Here is a 21,092-nt window from a genome sequence, read left to right as displayed (position 1 = left end):
AGTGGCTACAAGAGCAGGTCAGAGGCTGGAAATTATGGGATGCATAACTCATTTCCTGCCCACCATTTACAAGGCACAAGTCAGGACTGTGATGGAATACTCTTCACTTGTCTGGATGACAACCACACTCAAGAGGCTCACCACCATCCACAACAAAGAAGCTGACTTGATAGGCACCCTATCAATAGCTTCAACATTCACTCCATTCACCACGGATGATGCAAAGTGACAGCAGTGTGTATCATTTACAAGATGCACTGCAGAAACTCACCAACCACTTTCCAAATCTGTGACCTGTACCACCGAGATGGACAGCAGATGCATAGAAAGACGATCATCTGCACGTTCCCCTCCAAGCTGTACAACATCCTGACTTAGAACTATATCATCTTCCTTTGTTCACTGCCACTGGGTCAAAATCCTGGAACCGTCTTATGGACTGACCTCATTAACACTACACCCTGTATCCTTCACCCGATGCTGGTGTTATGTAGCTACATTGTGTACCTTGCGTTGCCCTTTTGTGTATTTTCTTTTATTTTCACGTACTTAATGATCTGTTGAGCTGCTCACAGAAAAATACTTTTCACTGTACCTCTTACACATGACAATAAACAAATCCAATCCAATCCAATCCAACCCCCTTCCCGACAGCACTGTGGGTATGGCTACACCACATGGACTGCTGCAGTTGAAGCTGGTGGCTCACCACCACCTTCACAAGGGCAATTAGGGATGGGCAATAAATACTGGCCTTGCCCACATCCCATAAAAGAGTTAGAAACACCAAATTTCCTCTTGGTCTAACTCTAACCCCTAAACATGCTACATTGTGAGAAGTGAAATGCGTATATCGCTTCATGACATCATTGTTATAAAACAATGCATTATAACAATGGCACGTTGGAACTTTTATTGCACATGTTAAATTCAGTAGGATATTGTATTCAATTCATTTCAAAGTTTTTCACTGACAATTATTTCATTGTGAAGTTACGGGTGCGTCACCAAGCTTCGAACAGCAAGGTCTCTGAGCCAACAAATTAGATGAATGTCCGTTCATTTCAATTTTGTTAGTATTGTTGATCAAGGAAGGAATGTTGATCAGAATACCAAGACTGGTCCCATCTCTTGCTTGAATCGTCCTGTGGGATTGTTTACGCCACCAGAACAAGTAGACGGAGTTTTGACTCAACGATCAGATGAATCACCAACAATGCAGCACTCTCTCAGTAATGCAGGCCTGAATCTTTGTACAGACTGAGAGGCTCTCCTTCGCAGCAGAAATGGTGCCAGAGGTCAGAATCTGGAAATCTGAACCGAACCTGGCTCCCACCATTCTCGCAAGGGGGGTAATCAGGGCTGTGGCCCACTGTGGACTTATGCGTTTCACGGAGGCAACTGAACTTATAAAAATGCTGCTACTTTCAGTCAGGTCTGAATTTCACAATGTAAGAGTCCTTTCTATTTATTTCCCATGGTCCCATTTCTTTTCTGTTATTTTATTATGTTGGTCCGGGGACCCATAATTGGAACCTGACAAGGTTGACGCAGCCTGCTTGTCAGGGCGCTGTGTTCCCAGGTTTTGTTTTTTGAGAGGAGAAGCCAGACCTCTCGACACCGAGTGGATCTGAGGAACCAGGGGCGTCATTCTCCGACCCCCCGCCGGGTCGGAGAATGGCCGTAGGCTGCCGTGAATCCCGCCCCCGCCCCCGCCGAAGTCTCCGGTACCGGAGATTGGGCGGGGGCGGGAATCGGGCCGCGCCGGTTGGCGGGACCGCCCGGTGGATTCTCCGGCCCGGATGGGCCGAAGTCCTGTCCAGAAATTGCCTGTCCCGCCGGCGTAAATCTAACCTGGTATTTACCGGCGGAACCAGTCGGCGTGGCGGGCTCCGAGGTCCTGGGGGGGGGGGGGGGGGGGGGGGCGCGGGGTGATCTGACCCCGGGGGGTGCCCCCAAGGTGGCCTGGCCCGCGATCGGGGCCCACCGATCCGCGGGAGGGCCTGTGCCGTGGGGCACTCTTTCCCTTCCGCCTCCGCCACGGCCTCCACCATGGCGGAGGCGGAAGAGACTCTCCCCACTGCACATGCGTGGGAAACTGACAGCGGCCGCTGAAGCTCCCGCACATGCACCGGGAAACTGTCAGCGGCCGCTGACGCTCCCGCGCATGCGCTGCATTTCCGCGCCAGCTGGAGGGGCAACAAACGCCATTTCCGCCAGCTGGCGGGGCAGAAATCCCTCCGGCGTCGGCCTAGCCCCTCAATGTTGGGGCTAGGCCGTTAAGATGCGGAGCATTCCGCACCTTTGGGCCGGCGCGATGCCCGTCTGATTGGCGCCGTGTTTGGCGCCAGTCGGCGGACATCGCGCCGTTGGGGGAGAATTTCGCCCCAGGTTTGGAGAGGGTCAGTTTGATTGGTTAACTGGCAACTGGTGGATTGGCCAGGAACAGTATTCTACCTGACGGTGATCAGTGATTGGTTCTTGCGTGGAAGAATTGGAGAGAACCGTTTAGACCTTGGAAGTTAAAAGTGAAAGGAACACTCTCTCTCTCTCTCTCTTATTTGCTGAACTGAAAGAACTGCCTTGTTGTTCTGAAAGCAATGAGTAGCTGGCACATCCTTTTCTATGAAATTGGAATGATGCTGAGTCTGCAGAGAAGACAACCTTGCCAAAGAAAGCTATCTCAAGCCTAGAAGGAAAGCTGAACTTCAGAAAGACATTAACTAGGAATCATCCCAGTCCATCAAAGATTTTATCTTTTTATTTTCAACAATATTTTCTTTCCCTTTCCACCACCCTTTCCCCGCTGTGTTATTTGTCTGTGTGTAGATCGTGGGGTAGTTAGGAAGGGGGGGTTGGGAAAGGGGTATTAGATAGTCAGTTATATTTTCTGTCCATTTAACGAAAATCGCTTATTGTCAAGAGTAGGCTTCAGGTTACAAAAACTCAGAACAAAACTCAATGAGAATTTTAACATCAGTGAAGGATGTTGTCACCAGTAACACTGAGTGAGGCAAGCAGAGGTCTATCTCATATTGACGTCATCAAGAGTAAGGGTGTGACAGTATTTGTGAGGGCGTGAAAGAGTTCTTCCTCCTCTGGTTTTTAAAATGAGGTAGCTGTGAACAAAGAGTCGAGGACTGAGATGCTCCTTACTGTCATGATATCCACATTAGCATATCATGGTGCAATCATACACACACTGATGGACAGGCAGGTTGGACCAACCAGCACACACATAACATCGCAGCCAATCACCAGTGAGAGCACACACACTATAAAACAGGGAACACCACAGTTCCCGCTCATTCTACCAGGAGACAGTTCAGAGCTCACAGCGCGTCACTCAGACATAGACCATGTGCTGAGTGCCTCACCAAGATAGTGATAGGGCTGGGTCCACAGGTTAGCTGGCGAAGCACGTACCCAAGCCAGCAGTTAGTTGATACCGTTGTTTAGACAATAAAACAGAGTTGTACCATCTACAGCCGTGTTGGATCATTTGTGCATCACAACACCCAACACGACATGATACCAGTAGTGGAAGCTAACCAGCGACTGTGAGACCTACCTGCACCCTTTCAGAAATCATCAGCCCGCCGCAGCCGCTCCGAATCGCTGGAAATCTTGGCGTAAACTGGAAGCTGTTTAAACAGCGCTTCCAGCTATTCCTGGAAGCCACAGACAGGGAGAATGCATCGGACACCAGGAAGATCGCCCTCCTCCCCTCCACGGCAGGGCAACGCGCCACCCACATCTATAACTCCCTGGCATTCGCGGAAGGCGAGGACAAGACAAAATATAAGACGGTGCTTCTGAAGTTCGAGGAACACTTCAGCGTGGAAGTCAATGAGAGCTTCGAGAGGTACCTCTTCCAGCAGCGCCTGCAGGGTAAGGATAAGCCTTTCCAATCTTACTTGACACACCTCCGTATCCTCGCGCAGTCCTGCGGCTATGAGGCCACCTCCGACTCCATGATACGGGATCAGATAGTTTTTGGGGTCATCTCGGACACCCTACGCCAGCAGCTCCTTAAAATAAAGCGCCTCACCCTAGCGACTGCCATCGAGACCTGCGTCCTCCATGAGAACGCGACCAGCCGGTACTCCCAAATCCAGGCAGCCGAAACAGCACGGCACGGGTCCTACGAGGCGGAGCGGGTCCAGTCGATTGAGTCCCTCCCGGCCCGCGGCCCGGACGAGGGAGGCCATTTTGCGCGCTTTCCGAGGTCTCCCGCGCTTGTACGCGGCAAAAGAGGGGACATTGACGCAGAGGGACGTGATGCGCAGGCGCGCTCTATGCAGGACCGCACCGCGCATGCGCGATGAACGCCATGACGTCACAACGTGTGGCAACTGTGGCTCCACCACTTAAAGCGGCAATGTCCGGCCAAAGCGCGACAATGCCTCCGCTGTGGCAGGATGGGCCACTATGCTGCCTGCTGTCGAGCAGCTCAACCTGCCAACTCCCAACGATTCCGCCAGCCTCGCAGGGACGTGCGGGCGATTCAGCCCACCTACACGGAGTCATATCCAGACAGTATGCAGACCAGCGATACCGAAGACAGGGAGCCCTTCCGCGTTGCGGTAATCGACAAGAACCGGATATCCCCAAGTCGGAACCACCAGCCGCTGCCAGTGCACAACATTGATCCGGTCGATGAGTGGTGTGCCACCCTAACGGTCAACTGATCACAGATCACATTTCGCCTAGACACTGGTGCCTCCGCCAATCTCCTTGCATGGTCAGCCTTCCAGACCTTGAAGGTTAAACCACCGATTCTGCCATCCCACTGTCAGCTGGTTGACTACGATGGCAACGTCATCCCGGCCACAGGGTCCTGCCAGCTCGATGTTACACACAGCTCACACAAAGCCACATTATCATTTGAAATCGTTGGATCCTCGAAGGACTCTGTTAGGCGCACAGGCGTGCAAGGTCCTCCACCTCGTTCAGCGGGTACACGTCAGATTTCCCAGATGCAGACTTTAGGGTGCAGCTCCACTCACTCCTCGCGCACAACCAGGAGGTTTTCGAGGGCATGGCCCTCCACGTACAAAATACAGCTCAAACCGGACGCCATCCCGGTCATTCACGCACCTCGCAGGGTCCCAGCACCACTCAAGGACCGCCTCAAGCAGCAGCTACAGGACCTGCAGGACCAAGGAGTGCTTTCCCGGGTCACGGAGCCAACGCCATGGGTCAGCTCCACGGTGTGCGTCAAGAAGCCCTCCGGCGAGCTCCGGATCTGTATCGACCCAAAAGATTTGAATCACAACATTATGAGGGAACACTACCCCATACCCAAACAAGAAGAAATCACGAGCGAGATGGCTCGGGCAAAAATATTCACCAAGCTTGATGCCTCAAAGGGTTTTTGGCAGATTCAACAGGATCAGTCCAGCAGGAAGCTGTGCACTTTCAACACTCCATTTGGCATAAACTGCTACAATAGGATGCCATTCGGCATCATCTCGGCCTCCGAGGTGCTTCCATCGTATCATGGAACAGATGATGGAGGGCATCGAAGGGGTAAGTGTCTACGTAGGCGACGTTATCATCTGGTCCACCACACCACAGGAACACATCAGTTGTCTCCAGCGTGTCTTTGCATGGATATGAGATCAGGGCCTGCGTCTCAACCAAGCCAAGTGCTCTTTTGGCCAGACTGAGCTCAAGTTTTTGGGGGACCACATCTCCCGGTCGGGTGTGCGGCCGGATGCCGACAAAATGGCACCCACCGCAGCCATGCAGCAGCCGTCAGACGAGAAGGCAGTGGTGCGCTTTCTCGGGATGGTCAACTTCCTGGGGAAGTTTATTCCTAACCTTGCTTCGCACACGACTGCTCTTCGCCACCTGGTCTAAAAGACAACGGAATTCCAGTGGCTGCCCGCACACCAGAGTGAATGGGAGGAGCTCAAGGTCAAGCTCACCACCGCCCCGGTACTTGCGTTTTTCGATACCACACGGGAAACAAAGATCTCAACTGACGCCAGCCAGTCCGGCATTGGGGCGGTACTCCTGCAACGGGACGACACCGCATCATGGGCCCCGGTCACCGATGCATCGCGGGCCATGACCCCCACAAAACAGCGCTATGCGCAGATTGAGAAGGAGTGCCTAGGCCTGTTGACTGGCATCGACAAGTTTCACGATTATGTGTATGGTCTTCCGCAGTTCACTGTGGAGACCGACCATCGCCCCCTGGTCGGCATCATTCAGAAGGACCTCAACGATATGACCACTCGCCTCCAGCGCATTCTGCTCAAGCTCTGGCGGTACGACTTCCAACTTGTCTACACCCCGGGGAAGGATCTCATCATCGCAGATGCTCTGTCCAGAGCAGTGAACACACCGCCCGACTCGGAGGGGTTTGTTTGTCAGGTCGACGCACAAGTAGCCTTCACATCGGCCAATCTGCCGGCCACTGATGCACGTCTGGCCCACATTCGCCGTGAGACTGCGGCTGACCCCCTTCTACAGCGTGTGATGCGCCACATGACGGAAGGGTGTCTCAAGGGTCAGTGCCCTCAATTTTACAACGTCCGGGACGACTTGGCCGTCATTGATGCTGTCCTCTTGAAGTTGGACCGGATCGTGATCCCACACAGCATGCACTGGCTTGTCCTCGAACAACTGCACGAAGGCCATCTCGGAGTTGAAAAGTGCAGGCAGAGGGCCGGAGAGGCTGTGTACTGGCCGGGCATCAGCGACGACATCGCCAACATGGTGTTCAACTGCCCCACCTGCCAAAGGTTTCAGCCGGCGCAACCCCCTGAGACACTTCAGCCCCATGAGTTAGTAACGTCCCCCTGGGCAAAGGTGGGTGTGGACCTCTTTCATGCGCTCGGCAGGGACTACATCATTCTGATTGACTACTTCTCAAGTTATCCGGAGGTCATACGCCTGCACGACATGACATCATCAGCTGTCATCCGGGCATGCAAAGAAACCTTTGCTCGCCATGGAATTCCGCTCACCGATATGTCTGACAACGGGCCTTGCTTTGCGAGCCAAGAATGGTCTTCCTTTGCCACTTCATACAACTTCACACACGTGACGTCCAGTCCCTTGCATCCTCAGTCGAATGGCAAGGCGGAAAAGGGCGTCCACGTTGTGAAGCGGCTCCTCTGCAAGGCTGCGGATGCCGGATCTGACTTCTGTTTAGCCCTGCTGGCCTATCACTCGGCCCCACTGTCCACGGGCCTCGTGCCAGCCCAGCTGTTGATGGGTCGCACCCTCAGGACCACTGTGCCGTTCATGTTCCTGACCTCGACCATGCTCCAGTATTGCGAAGGATGCAACAACAGCTTGCTCAGCAGAAGGTGGCACATGACGCTCGGGCGACTGATCTTCCTGCCCTGGCGCCTAGAGACAACGTCCGCATACATCTACCGGAAGGTGGCTGGTCGGCAACCGCCGAGGTTCTCCGCCACGTGGCTCCCCGCTCATTCCTGGTTTGCATGCCTGATGGCTCCATTCGCCGCCGTAATCGGCGGGCCCTTCGTCTGGTTTCGCGCTCGCTACGAGATCATGCACCGGTGCCACGCCCTCCTGTTGTCCCTGATGTCGACTTTGTTGAGCTTCCTCCCACCCTGCCTCTTCCTCTCTCGCCCGTGGCCAGGCCCATTCCTCAGCCAGTGGATCCTGACCCACCCTTGAGGCGGTCAACCCGAATTCGTCGCCCACCTGAGAGACTTGACTTATGAGCCTCTTAGCACATTGGACTCACTGAATTGTTTTACAATACAGTTAACGAGTTTCTTTTCTTGTCCTTCATTGTTCCAGAAGTTTTCTCTCGTCGTTTGCTGATTGCATTTGTTCTGTTAGTGGTACAACCTCGTTGTTCTGTTGCACCTGACACCTTCCTCTGTATATAGTTCAGCCTCATGTACATGTTGTAAATATTGCACACACATACTCAGATGCACTCAGTACATTTCTATTTATTAGCATGTAGGCACATATACTTTGTGAAAGGGGGGGGATGTCGTGATATCCACATCAGCATATCATGGTGCAATCACACACACACTGATGGACAGGCAGTTGGACCAACCAGCACACACATAACATCGCAGCCAATCACCAGTGAGAGCACATGCACTATAAAACAGGGAACACCACAGTTCCCGCTCATTCTACCAGGAGACAGCTCAGGGCACAGAGCTCACAGCGTGCCACTCAGACATACACCATGTGCTGAGTGCCTCAGTAAGATAGTGATAGGGCTGGGTCCACAGGTTAGCTGGTGAAGCACATACCCAAGCCAGTAGTTAGTTGTTACCGTTGTTTAGACAATAAAACAGAGTTGTACCATCTACAGCCGTGTTGGATCATTTGTGCATCAGAACACCCAACACGACACTTACATCATTCATTGTCCATCCATGCTTGACTATACGAGAGGCTCAATGATCAGACTGAATAATCAGATTGAGTTGATCAGGCGTATCTGAAGCATGAGTGCTGGTTGTGAGGATGTCATCTTCACTTCAGTGCCATACCGTGACCTAAGAGTAGGCAACAGAGGTTGAGATGCTATTGATACTCCAGTGAAGATTGCTTGTCCGCTGTCCCCAATACTTTGGAAACTTGGGTATTCCAGGTGGCAGAGGCTGTGCTTTGGAATTAAGGGAACTGAGGTTTATGGGAACTTTGCATGTTGCAGATATCATTCAGTCTTGAAACAAGACCACGAAGGTGAGTGGTTAACACAGTAGGTCATTCAAAGAACTGGCCCAGCACAGTTGTGGTCAACATCGGTAGTCTGTTAGCAAACACAATCATATCAGTAGGCAATAGGTGTGAATTCAGAATTTCTGGTACTCTTGACATTGGGAGCTTGGTTTGAGTATGCACAAGGTGGCAACACAAGACAAAATCAGAACCATTGACTTTTGGGCTTACAAATGGGCCTTTAAGGGCAGCACGGTGGTGCAGTGGTTAGCACTGCTGTCTCAATGCACGGAGGAACGGGTCCGATCACTGTCCGAGTTTGCACTTTCTCCCCGTGTCTGTGTGGTTCTCACCCCCACAACCCCAAGATGTGGATTGGTGATTGGCCACACTAAATTACCCCTTAATTGGAAAAAAAATGAATTGGGTACTTTAAATTAAAAATTTAAAAATGGCCTTTCATCTACTCCATCAAGCTGCCAAACCCACATTGGGCTCGCCTCCACCTCCACATTACTTCCGGGGTCAGCGGCCTGCATTCCCATTCCATCCCACCCTCCCCTCCCACCTTCTGGACTACAAATCTGAACATCTGGAGCAACTTTGTGGAGCCAGGAATTCTCCAGACTGTGCACACCTGATGCAAGAGCAAAGATTCAGGCCACAATTAGACTAACTTTCAATACTTGAAGTGGGGCCTGAACTTGCAACTTTCTGGTTCAGTGATAAGACTGACAACAACTTGGCCATGCTGACAAAATGATAAGCCCACCCTTCCCACGAGAGTTGCACTCAACATTGGTTGTTGGATATTCTGTAACTTTTTTTTAGAACACACAGTGCAGAAGGAGGCCATTCGGCCCATTGAATCTGCACTGACCCACTTAAGCCCTCACTTCCACCCTATCCCCCTAACCCAATAACCCCTCCTAACAGTTTTGTACACTAAGGGCAATTTATCATGGCCAATCCACCTAACCTGCACGTCTTTGGACCGTGGGAGGAAACCGGAGCACCCGGAGGAACCCTCGCAGACACGAGGAGAACGTGCAGACTCTGCACAGACAGTGACCCAGTGGGGAATCGAACCTGGGGCCCTGGCACTGTGAAGCCACAGTGCTATCCACTTGTGCTACTGTGCTGCCCGTTTTAAGCTCTTTAACCCAGTGCGATTCCTTTTGTAACTGATATGCTTCTGTTTTCAATGCCAACAGACAGCAGGAAATGATCTGTGACAACCAAATCTCAGCAGTCTCCTCTTTCAGGCAATCACATAATTCCTCAACAAAGGCCCAGTAAATTAAATTAAGATTGAAGATTAAGATTTAAGACCCACACTCAGTGACTAACACAAATCCTATTGTGCACCTTAAGAATAATTCAAATCAATCATGTTTGGGCATTACTTGCAGGGCCCAAATAGCTATCATTTACTTGCTACACAGATTATCTGATGTGCAGGGATCTTGCTTGGTCCACAAGACAGGATAAGCAGTGGATCAGTAGCTCTTATAGAGAAAGTTCTCAGTATTAAAGCACAGATAATTATGGAAAAATGCAATGTTTTCTAATGAGCAGTTCAGATGAAAGGCAAGGATAGACCAGAGAGACCATAGCTCCTTTGCGGATGTAAATTGATTGGTCCTACTCCAAGAGGTGTTGCCAAGCTATATATTTGAAGCAAGACTCTCCGAGCACGAAGAATGTGGCGCGATTCTCCCAAAACATTTCAAAGCTAATTTGTGGCGGGTTTTTCAGGGACTTTCCCACCGGCTCTGCCAGTGAGTTCCCCAGCGGTATTCAATGGCACTTTTAACAAGAATCCAGTCTCACCTTCCTGTAGGTAACATGCTAAGCACTCTGGCACTTCTTCAAGATGTGCACATCAGTGCCTCAGCTGCAGGGCAGAATATGTTATTGGCTCAGAAAGTAGCATAATATCACACACAGATCTCAAAATTAGCATCGCTAAGCATGCTGCCAACATGCTGGCATGCAGATGGGCAACTTGGGTGCCACTGTCTCTGCTCTTCAAAGTTCTTATGGATGTATGTTTTGCATCAACTTACAGGAGGTGGGAACAGCTGGCAGAACAGGCTGCTCCAGTAATGGACTAATATTAATAAAGAAAGTAATGGCACTAAAAATTAACAATTCCCCAAGAATGAGATGGTTTTGACCCCAGGAGGTGAAAGGAAGTGGGTGAGAACACTGCATATATGCCAACTATAACTCTCTGAAACAAAAACAGAAAATGCTGGACAATCTCAACAGCTCTGACAGCATCTGTGGAGAGCGAACGGAGCTAATGTTTTGAGTCTGGATGACTCTTTGTCAAAGGAACTTTCTGAAGTTCTCTTGATTCTGGAACCATTCTTTAGTTTGGAAAATGACACATGGAACATTTAAGAAAGTTGAGAGGGGAAAACTAGGGGATTGTACACCAGTTAGACTCACATGTATTTCGGAAAATTACTGGAGCCTGCAATTAATGATAGGAGGACTGAATACCTTGAAACTTTTCAGCTGCTGATAGGGAACCAGCTTGAGTTTTCAATCTGATGAATCTGATTGAAAATTTGAAGAGGTGACTATGTAATGGACAGGGCAATATCTGTGGATGCTATTTATATGAACGTACAAAAGGTATTTGATAAAATCCCCAATAAGAGACTGTTAGCTTTCATTGAAGCTTATGGAATTGAAGGCAAATTATTGACCTGGTTAGGAAACAAGCTCAGGGTCAGGATACAGTGTCAGGATAATGAACAGGTAAGCTAATGGGCGGCACGGTAGCACAGTGATGAGCAGGGTTTCATTCCCGGCTTGGGTCACTGTCTGTGTGGAGTCTGCACGTTCTCCCCGTGTCTGCTTGGGTTTCCTCCAGGAGCTCCGGTTTCCTCCCACAAGTCCCGAAAGATTATTAGGTGAATTGGACATTCTGAATTCTCCCTCTGTGTACCCGAACAGGCGCCGGAATGTGGCGACTAGGGGCTTTTCACAATAACTTCATTGCAGTGTTAATGTAAGCCTACTTGTGACACTAATAGATTATTCCTATTAATTGGCAATCTGTGACTCGTGATGTCAAACGAGGAACTGTGTTCAAGAACCCTCCACCATTTCCACTAAAGATCCAGAAAGCCATGTTCCAAATTTGCTGATGATTCGAAGATGGGTGGCATTGTAGCAGCACGCATGGAAGCTTAAAAGTACAAAGAGATATTAAGTGAATTAGCAAAACTGCGGCAACTGGATTGCATTTTTGGTAAGTATGAGGGCATTTACTTTGGACCGAAAATGATAAACCCGGGTACTTTTTAAATGGTAAAATGTCTAAAAGGATCAAAACAGTGGAGAACCAAAGAGACATGGGGTACAGGTATATAGATCATTAAAATGTCATGAACAGGGAGAGGAAATAATCAAAAATGGTGTATTGGCCTTTGTAATGAGAGGACTAGAGTTACAAGGAGGTAGAAGTCTTGCATCAGGTATACAAAATCCTCGTGAGGCACACCTGAATACTGTGAGCAGTTCTGGGCACCACACGTTACAGCAGAGTGTTGTGTATGTTTACCAGAGTTCCTGGAGAACCGTTTATTCAGACTAAAGCGAGGAAGGTATTCAGTCTATCCCAGCTCATCCATCAAGAATGTCTTTAATGACCGGGCACTGGAGCATCCAATTGGTTGTCAAAGATTCCAAACATTGGACACCATACCGTGTGGGCAGCACAGTAGCATAGTGGTTAGCACAATTGCTTCACAGCTCCAGGGTCCCAGGTTCGATTCCCGGCTTGGGTCACTGTCTGTGCGGAGTCTGCATGTTCGCCCCGTGTGTGCGTGGGTTTCCTCTGGGTGCTCCGGTTTCCTCCCACAGTCCAAAGATGTGCAGGTTAGGTGGATTGACCATGCTAAATTGCCCTTAGTTTCCAAAATTGCCCTTAGCGTTGGGTAGGGTTACTGGGTTATGGGGATAGGGTGGAAGTGAGGGCTTGGGTAGGGTGCTCTTTCCAAGAGCCGGTGCAGACTCGATGGGCCGAATGGCCTCCTTCTGCACTGTAAATTCTATGAAATCTATAAAATTTTGCAATCATTAATGTTCTAATTTAAGACAAGAAGCTTGGGGCCCGGAACTTGCTTTTATTAAAGGCACGTGGATTACTTCTGCTTTAAATGAGAGACATGCGTAATAATTGATGCGAGCAGGCTATTTAACCAAAACTACAACTAGAAGTTCCTCTGTTCCTCGAAGTAATGTGTCTAAAATTAACTTGCTACAAAGCAAAGCCAGGGATTAGAAGTGGAAAGATTCAAGAAGAACATGGGATCATGGGATCAGCATCAGGGGGTCTGGCAAAATATTTGACTTAGTTGTGCCGCTGAACCAGTTCAAACCAGTGAGATCACAGTTAATTTAACTGAATATTTTTTCTTTAATCACTATGTCTCAGTCAATGATACCAGTTTCCTCATTAGATAAGACTTGAACTCCACAGACAGAAAACTTTACTGCTATCGTCAATGCAATTTCCCTTCTGATTTGTTATAAGGGAGCAGAGACAGCAAGGAAAATCAATCCCAAACTGCTGTTATTGATCCTTTCTTCCAAAGACTTTAAGCTATAAGTTACAACCAAAATAAACCCAGAGCCACAGGAGTCTCCATTAGATCCTTCCACGAATGCCAAGCTTCAAAAACCTGCTACAACAGCCTGCATTTTAATGACCCACCAGTCAGGCCTAGTCTGGATTTCAGTTCCCCCCCAAAAAAATAGGCAGATCAAAGATTCCCAGCCTTATGAGTTCAAGGTGCACCCACTGTTTACCAACCTTCTGCCACATTTTGATGAAGAAGAGCTCTTGAGTAAAGTTAAAATAAACATTGGTGTCGTAAGCGTCGTCTCCTGCATTTCGAACAGTCACATTCACAGAGATGTTCTTCACTGCCCCTAATGCTAAGAAAGGCTTGTGCTCATCAACACTGGAAAAGAAAATCAGAAAACAGAAAGAAATTAGCATTCTGCGCCGCTCAGGATTAACAGCAAGTCCTGCTGCAGTTGGGATAAAGTGTTAATACCAGATAAATCAATCATTTAAATTTGAACGGCAAGAACTGAATGCACAGCGATAACTTGTTAGCAACATCGGAGCCTTTGTTAAAGTTTACAGTTTTATGACTCATGTCCATTGATTATTAACATAATTCATTATGAATTAGAATTAACTTTATAGATCCCATTTGTGGTGAGATGCATCACTGTATATACACAAGGGGTTAATGTAAATACACTACAACTAAGTAAACACTAGAGGGAGCATCGTAGATGTCATGACATGCAGACATACAGCTAATGAACACATAAAATAGGACACGACCAATGGGCAGTCAAGACACCCAGAGGTGACACTACCACAAGGGGGCATTACAAAACCCATATATAAAGGGACAGGGCACACATGCTCTGTCTCTTTCCACAGGCGACACTTAGAGACTAGGACAGGGGCGATCAGAAGCATTACACCCACCACGTGGCTTAGAGCAGACTGGTTAGTTAGACTGAGTTACTATAGCAAGATTAGCGGGAGAGTCGAACTCATAGAGAACTGTACTAATGGTTCAATAAATCACATTGAACTTACTTCAAAGTCTGGAGTATCTTTTGGTCTAAGCTGCATCGAGTTGCAGCCTGTGTTATCCCAGAGTATATAACACATCATGGTACCAGTAGTGCCTGTTGAATCTATATAGTTCAACTCAGCAAGATCCGTGACTACCAGCAACAGCACCCAGGCAAGATGATCGATATTCCGGTTCCTCAGCAGTTCAGGTACCACGGCAATCTCATTGCCAACTGGCGTGCCTTCAAGCAGAGATTTGAGATTTACATGGTAGCATCTGACCTAGATGGCGTAGCCAATGCTGAGAAGATAGATCTTCTACTCACCATTGTGGGTGAAAGTGCAACAGAAATCTTCAACTCCTTCAAGTACTCCAAAGGGCAGGACAAGAGAGACTTCCAGACAGTCCTGGACAAGTTTGAAAACTACTGTGAGGTAAACACAAAGAAAATCGGTAAAACTGGAGCCTATACTCACCATGGGGCAAAAGTAGGCTTGCAGCAGAGGCAAATGGCAGTTTTGATTGGCAGCCATCTTGCGCAAGGAGCCGCACATGCACAGTCCCAAACAAGACGCGAACTGGCAAAACACTGTTTTGCGCATGCGCGAGAAGCCGTGCATGCGCAGTTGCGCAAAGAGCGCACAGTAAAGGAAGGTCTGTTTGCGCATGCGCGATCCATTCCTACGCTCTATGTCACAAGCGTCATGACGTCAGAGGCCCCGGACCACGCCCACTTAAAGGGGAAATGTCCCAAAACAATAAAGAAAAATTAAAGCCGGAAAACACAATTCTTTCACCTGGAACGACAGCACAATGCCTGAACTTCGACTAGCAGCTGAAAGTAACCTCCGCAGGACCCTGCAACAAGCGGTTAGCACCGCCCTAAGAGATGATTTAGTCCTTGAAGACTTACGACTCAGACGTTGATTACTTCTTTGGACATCGCGAACACAATGACAGCTCCTACACAAAAAGTGATGATGTGGTCCTCGAAGACTGCGACTCGGAAGATGATTTCATCATTGGACGTGGCGACCCGAGTACCAAATCCGAGCCGAATTTGTTGTACAGTGAAGAATCCAACACAGACATGGACGAGTTCTTCGGATTTGAGGATCCTCAGCCAAGCACAGAAGTACAGGATTCTGCTGCGGCCTGACACCAAGAGACAGAGAGCAGTACAAGCCCACAGAGAGTGGCCTGACGCCAAGAGACAGAGAGAGGTACAAGCCCACAGAGAGCGGCCTGACGCCAAGAGACAGAGAGAGGTCCATGCCCACAGAGAGTGGCCTGACACCAAGAGACAGAGAGAGGTATAAGCCCACAGAGAGCGGCCTGACGGCAAGAGACAGAGAGAGGTCCATGCCCACAGAGAGTGGCCTGACGCCAAGAGACAGAGAGAGGTACAAGCCCATAGAGAACGGCCTGACGCCAAACCAGTGGTCCACGCACACGAAGAGTCCCCGATGCCAGGGTGATCTATGAGGACCAGACGGGGTTTGTGAAGGGCAGGCAGTTAAACACGAATGTGCAGCGGCTCTTAAATGTGATCATGATGCCCTCAGTGGAGGGAGAAGTGGTGGTAGTGGCGGCTATGGATGCGGAGAAGGCCTTTGATCGGGTGGAGTGGGAGTATCTCTGGGAAGTGCTTGGGAGGTTTGGGTTCGGGACCTCGGTGGAGGAGTTAAAGGGGAAGTGGGAGGAGGAGCTGGGGGAGGAGTTTGATGAAGATCTGTGGGCTGATGCCCTGAGTAGGGTTAATTCTTCCTCCTGTTGCCCCAGGCTCAGCCTAATACAGTTCAAAGTTGTCCATAGGACGCATATGACAGGGGCGAGGATGAGTAGGTTTTTTGGGGTGGAGGACAGGTGTGTGAGGTGCTCGGGGAGCCCAGCAAATCATGCCTATATGTTCTGGACATGCCCGGCGCTGGAGGGGTTCTGGAGGGGCTTTGCGAGGACCATGTCCAAAGTGGTGAACACCCGGGTCAAGCCGAGCTGGTCGATAGCATTATTTGCGGTATCGGGCGAGCCGGGAGTGCAGGAGCCGAAAGAGACCGGTGTTCTGGCCTTTGCGTCCCTGGTAGCCCGGCGGAGGATCCTACTAATGTGAAGGGATGCGAAGCCCCCAAGCATGGAAGCTTGGATTAACGATATGGCAGGGTTCATCAAACTGGAAAGGATAAGGTTTGCCTTGCGAGGGTCAGTGCAGGGGTTCTCCAGGTGGTGGCAACCGTTCCTAGACTTTCTCGCGGAACGTTAGGTGGTCAATAGCAGCAGCAACCCGGAGAGGAGGAGGGAGTGTGGGGGGGGGGGGGGTGTTTGGTTTTTCTGTTTTGTTTAGGTTAGAGTGGGGCGTTTTCCTTACTGGCGTGTTTATTTCTTAAATGGGGGTTATTGTATTTTGTTGGAAATCTCATGTATAATTTTTGCTTGTTTGTGCTTTATTTTTTTCTCTCTCTGGTTGGAGTGTTTTGTTGAAAGTCGTTGAAAATTTTAATAAATATATTTTTTTAAAAAAGAAAGCATAGACATAGAATTTACAGTGCAGAAGGAGGCCATTCGGCCCATCGAGTCTGCACCGGCTCTTGGAAAGAGCACCCTACCCAAGGTCCAAACCTCCACCCTATCCCCATAACCCAGTAACCCCACCTAATCCCCATAACCCAGTAACCCCACCCTACACTAAGGGCAATTTTGGACACTATGGGCAAAGCGATGAAAGACTCCACAGCGAGACCACTGCACGTCTCCACACAGAGAACACAGAAAGGCTCCACAGCGAGACCACTGCACGACTCCGTTGAGGGCGTACAGATCGACTCCACAGCGAAACCACTGCATGACACCACCCAGGTAACGATGCCAGACTCCACAGGGAGATCGATACAAGTCTCCACAGCGAGCTCGTTGACAGACTCCACGATGGAAGCAACACAAGACTCCAGAGCGCAGTCCTTGCATGAACAAGACCATGAGGGTCTAGCAACCTCATCTGAGCAACCAGCAGCAGACGATGCAAGTCTGCCACGCTCAAGTGCACAGCAAGACGACTATGACAGTCTACCACGCTCACGTCAACAACAAAGTGACTATGACAGTCCACCCAGATTATTTGAGCCACCAGAAGAAGACTCTGACAGTCTACCCAGCTCAATTAACCGACAAGAAGACACTGAAGGTCGACCCACTGTATGTGCGACAAGTGACAAAGGCTTCACAATTCCCATAGAAGATGTGAAACATGACAGCGAGACTGACTGTTCTCTGCTAGTATGTACAGAGGCACTCGACAATCAAAGTGAGGTTACTAGTGACTCCAGTGACACCACGTTAATTCAAACCTCATCCACTCGAGCCTCTCCACAAGAAAATGCATTCCTGAACGTTTTGATTCCGGACAAGGAGCATCAAGCCATCTCAGATGATTCAAGTGACACCTCAGCTGATTCAAGTGAACCTGAAATGACTCCGGACGGGGAGTGTCAAGAAACCAAAGGTGATTCAGGTGAACCAGAAAGGGCTCCAGACGGGGAGCATCGACAAGCCAAGGATGATTCCAGCGAACCGGACATGACTCCAGACGGGGAGCGCCGAGGAATCAGAGACGGCACGCTCAATGAAACAGCAGATGCCACAAAGGACACTGACAGAAGTAACTTTGTGAAGGACTCGCATTATCCACTCGCGGTGGTCATTGAGCGCAACAGACACAACAACAAACCCTACAAAACAACAGCAAAGACAACAACAAGAAGCGTACCAAAGGCACCAACGTCAACAACAAGCATGACAAAACCAACAACACTGGAACAACGGCTGGTACGACATGGTACAACTCTGCAAATGCAGAACAATGTAACAGCACAGCTCCTAACACTGGCAAGAGTACAGCCATACCATGGCATGACAGCAAATCTCACCAATTCAAGTTTGCTCCACTACAAACAGGCAAACAAAGAGATGGTCGAGTGAGGGAACCATGGTTGACAAGAGAGGTTGAATGTCTTGTTAAGAGGAAACAGGTGACTTATGTAAGGCTGAGGAAACAAGGTTCAGACAGGGCATTGGAGGGATATAAGATAGCCAGGAGGGAACTGAAGAAAGGGATTAGGAGAGCTAAGAGAGGGCATGAACAATCTTTGGCGGGTAGGATCAAGGAAAACCCCAAGGCCTTTTACACATATGTGAGAAATATGAGAATGACTAGAGCGAATGTAGGTCCGATCAAGGACAGTAGCGGGAGATTGTGTATTGAGTCTGAAGAGATAGGAGAGGTCTTGAACGAGTACTTTTCTTCTGTATTTACAAATGAGAGGGGCGATATTGTTGGAGAGGACAGTGTGAAACAGATTGGTAAGCTCGAGGAAATACTTGTTAGGAAGGAAGATGTGTTGGGCATTTTGAAAAACTTGAGGATAGACAAGTCCCCCGGGACTGACGGGATATATCCAAGGATTCTATGGGAAGCAAGAGATGAAATTGCAGAGCCGTTGGCAATTATCTTTTCGTCCTCACTGTCAACAGGGGTGGTACCAGGGGATTGGAGAGTGGCGAATGTCGTGCCCCTGTTCAAAAAAGGAACTAGGGATAACCCTGGGAATTACAGGCCAGTTAGTCTTACTTCGGTGGTAGGCAAAGTAATGGAAAGGGTACTGAAGGATAGGATTTCTGAGCATCTGGAAAGACACTGCTTGATTAGGGATAGTCAGCACGGATTTGTGAGGGGTAGGTCTTGCCTTACAAATCTTATTGAATTCTTTGAGGAGGTTACCAAGCATGTGGATGAAGGTAAAGCAGTGGATGTAGTGTACATGGATTTCAGTAAGGCATTTGATAAAGTTCCCCATGGTAGGCTTCTGCACAAAGTAAGGAGGCATGGGATAGTGGGAAATTTGGCCAGTTGGATAACGAACTGGCTAACCGATAGAAGTCAGAGAGTGGTGGTGGATGGCAAATATTCAGCCTGGATCCCAGTTACCAGTGGCGGACCGCAGGGATTAGTTCTGGGTCCTCTGCTGTTTGTGATTTTCATTAATGACTTGGATGAGGGAGTTGAAGGGTGGGTCAGTAAATTTGCAGACGATACAAAGATTGGTGGAGTTGTGGATAGTAAGGAGGGCTGTTGTCGGCTGCAAAGAGACATAGATAGGATGCAGAGCTGGGCTGAGAAGTGGCAGATGGAGTTTAACCCTGAAAAGTGTGAGGGTGTCCATTTTGGAAGGACAAATATGAATGCGGAATACAGGGTTAACGGTAGAGTTCTTGGCAATGTGGAGGAGCAGAGAGATCTTGGGGTCTATGTTCATACATCTTTGAAAGTTGCCACTCAAGTGGATAGAGCTGTGAAGAAGGCCTATGGTGTGCTCGCGTTCATTAACAGAGGGATTGAATTTAAGAGCCGTGAGGTGATGATGCAGCTGTACAAAACTTTGGTAAGGCCACATTTGGAGTACTGTGTACAGTTCTGGTCGCCTCATTTTAGGAAGGATGTGGAAGCTCTGGAAAAGGTGCAAAGAAGATTTACCAGGATGTTGCCTGGAATGGAGAGTAGGTCTTACGAGGAAAGGTTGAGGGTGCTAGGCCTTTTCTCATTAGAGCGGAGAAGGATGAGGGGCGACTTGATAGAGGTTTATAAGATGATCAGGGGAATAGATAGAGTAGACAGTCAGAGACTTTTTCCCCGGGTGGAACACACCATTACAAGGGGACATAAATTTAAGGTGAAAGGTGGAAGATATAAGAGGGATAGCAGAGGTAGGTTCTTTACCCAGAGAGTAGTGGGGGCATGGAATGCACTGCCTGTGGAAGTAGTTGAGTCGGAAACATTAGGGACCTTCAAGCAGCTATTGGATAGGTACATGGATTACGGTAAAATGATATAGTGTAGATTTATTTGTTCTTAAGGGCAGCACGGTAGCATTGTGGTTAGCACAATTGCTTCACAGCTCCAGGGTCCCAGGTTCGATTCCGGCTTGGGTCACTGTCTGTGCGGAGTCTGCACGTCCTCCCCGTGTCTGTGTGGGTTTCCTCCGGGTGCTCCGGTTTCCTCCCACAGTCCAAAGATGTGCGGGTTAGGTGAATTGGCCAATGATAAATTGCCCTTAATGTCCAAATTGCCCTTGGTGTTGGGTGGAGGTGTTGAGTTTGGGTAGGGTGCTCTTTCCAAGAGCCGGTGCAGACTCAAAGGGCGGAATGGCCTCCTTCTGCACTGTAAATTCAATGATAATCTATGATTAATCTAGGACAAAGGTTCGGCACAACATCGTGGGCCGAAGGGCCTGTTCTGTGCTGTATTTTCTATGTTCTATGTTCTAAACCAGCTTTTAAGGCAGATGGGTTTGCTCCACTGCGAACAAGCAAATCAGCTTTCAAGGCAGATGACATACTGCATCAATATATCGCATCACAAGAAACAGTCCAGGTTGCATCGCTACCGCAAGCATCGAAAAAAAAGAGTCCAAATCAGACAACAAAGTGATTTGACCACTTCTTGGTTCCTTAAGGACAGGGACAATGACGGCGTTCACAAAGCAATGACAACGTCAACATCACAACTTCAATAGCAAAACAAGAAAGCCACTCGACCATATTAATTCATGAACTTTGGACTCATACATATTATTTGGACTTATTGTAAAATCATCACTGTCATCATGATTTGTACACGTCATTACTTATCTACCTATTTTGTTCAATTTTCTTTAACACTGTACAGAAAATATGTAACACGGAAAAATGGGGGATGTGGTGATATGCATCACTGTAAATACACAAGGGGTTAATGTAGAT

The 21,092-nt window shown here is 48.8% G+C and overlaps 1 protein-coding gene across 1 annotated transcript in view; it reads right to left on the bottom strand.

Moving 5' to 3' along the window:
• itga9 (integrin, alpha 9) overlaps positions 1 to 21,092 on the bottom strand; it is a 936,771-nt gene that overhangs the window by 292,672 nt on the left and 623,007 nt on the right. The window contains exon 18 of the mRNA XM_072467362.1: positions 13,514 to 13,664. Coding sequence (XP_072323463.1) covers positions 13,514 to 13,664 — 151 coding nt within the window. The remainder of the gene's footprint in view (positions 1 to 13,513; positions 13,665 to 21,092) is intronic.

Source organism: Scyliorhinus torazame, chromosome 11 (genome assembly GCF_047496885.1).
Source record: "Scyliorhinus torazame isolate Kashiwa2021f chromosome 11, sScyTor2.1, whole genome shotgun sequence".
Taxonomy (NCBI): domain Eukaryota; kingdom Metazoa; phylum Chordata; class Chondrichthyes; order Carcharhiniformes; family Scyliorhinidae; genus Scyliorhinus; species Scyliorhinus torazame.
The sequence above is the reverse complement of the archived record's forward strand: the minus strand, read 5'-3'. Positions and strand labels throughout refer to the sequence as shown.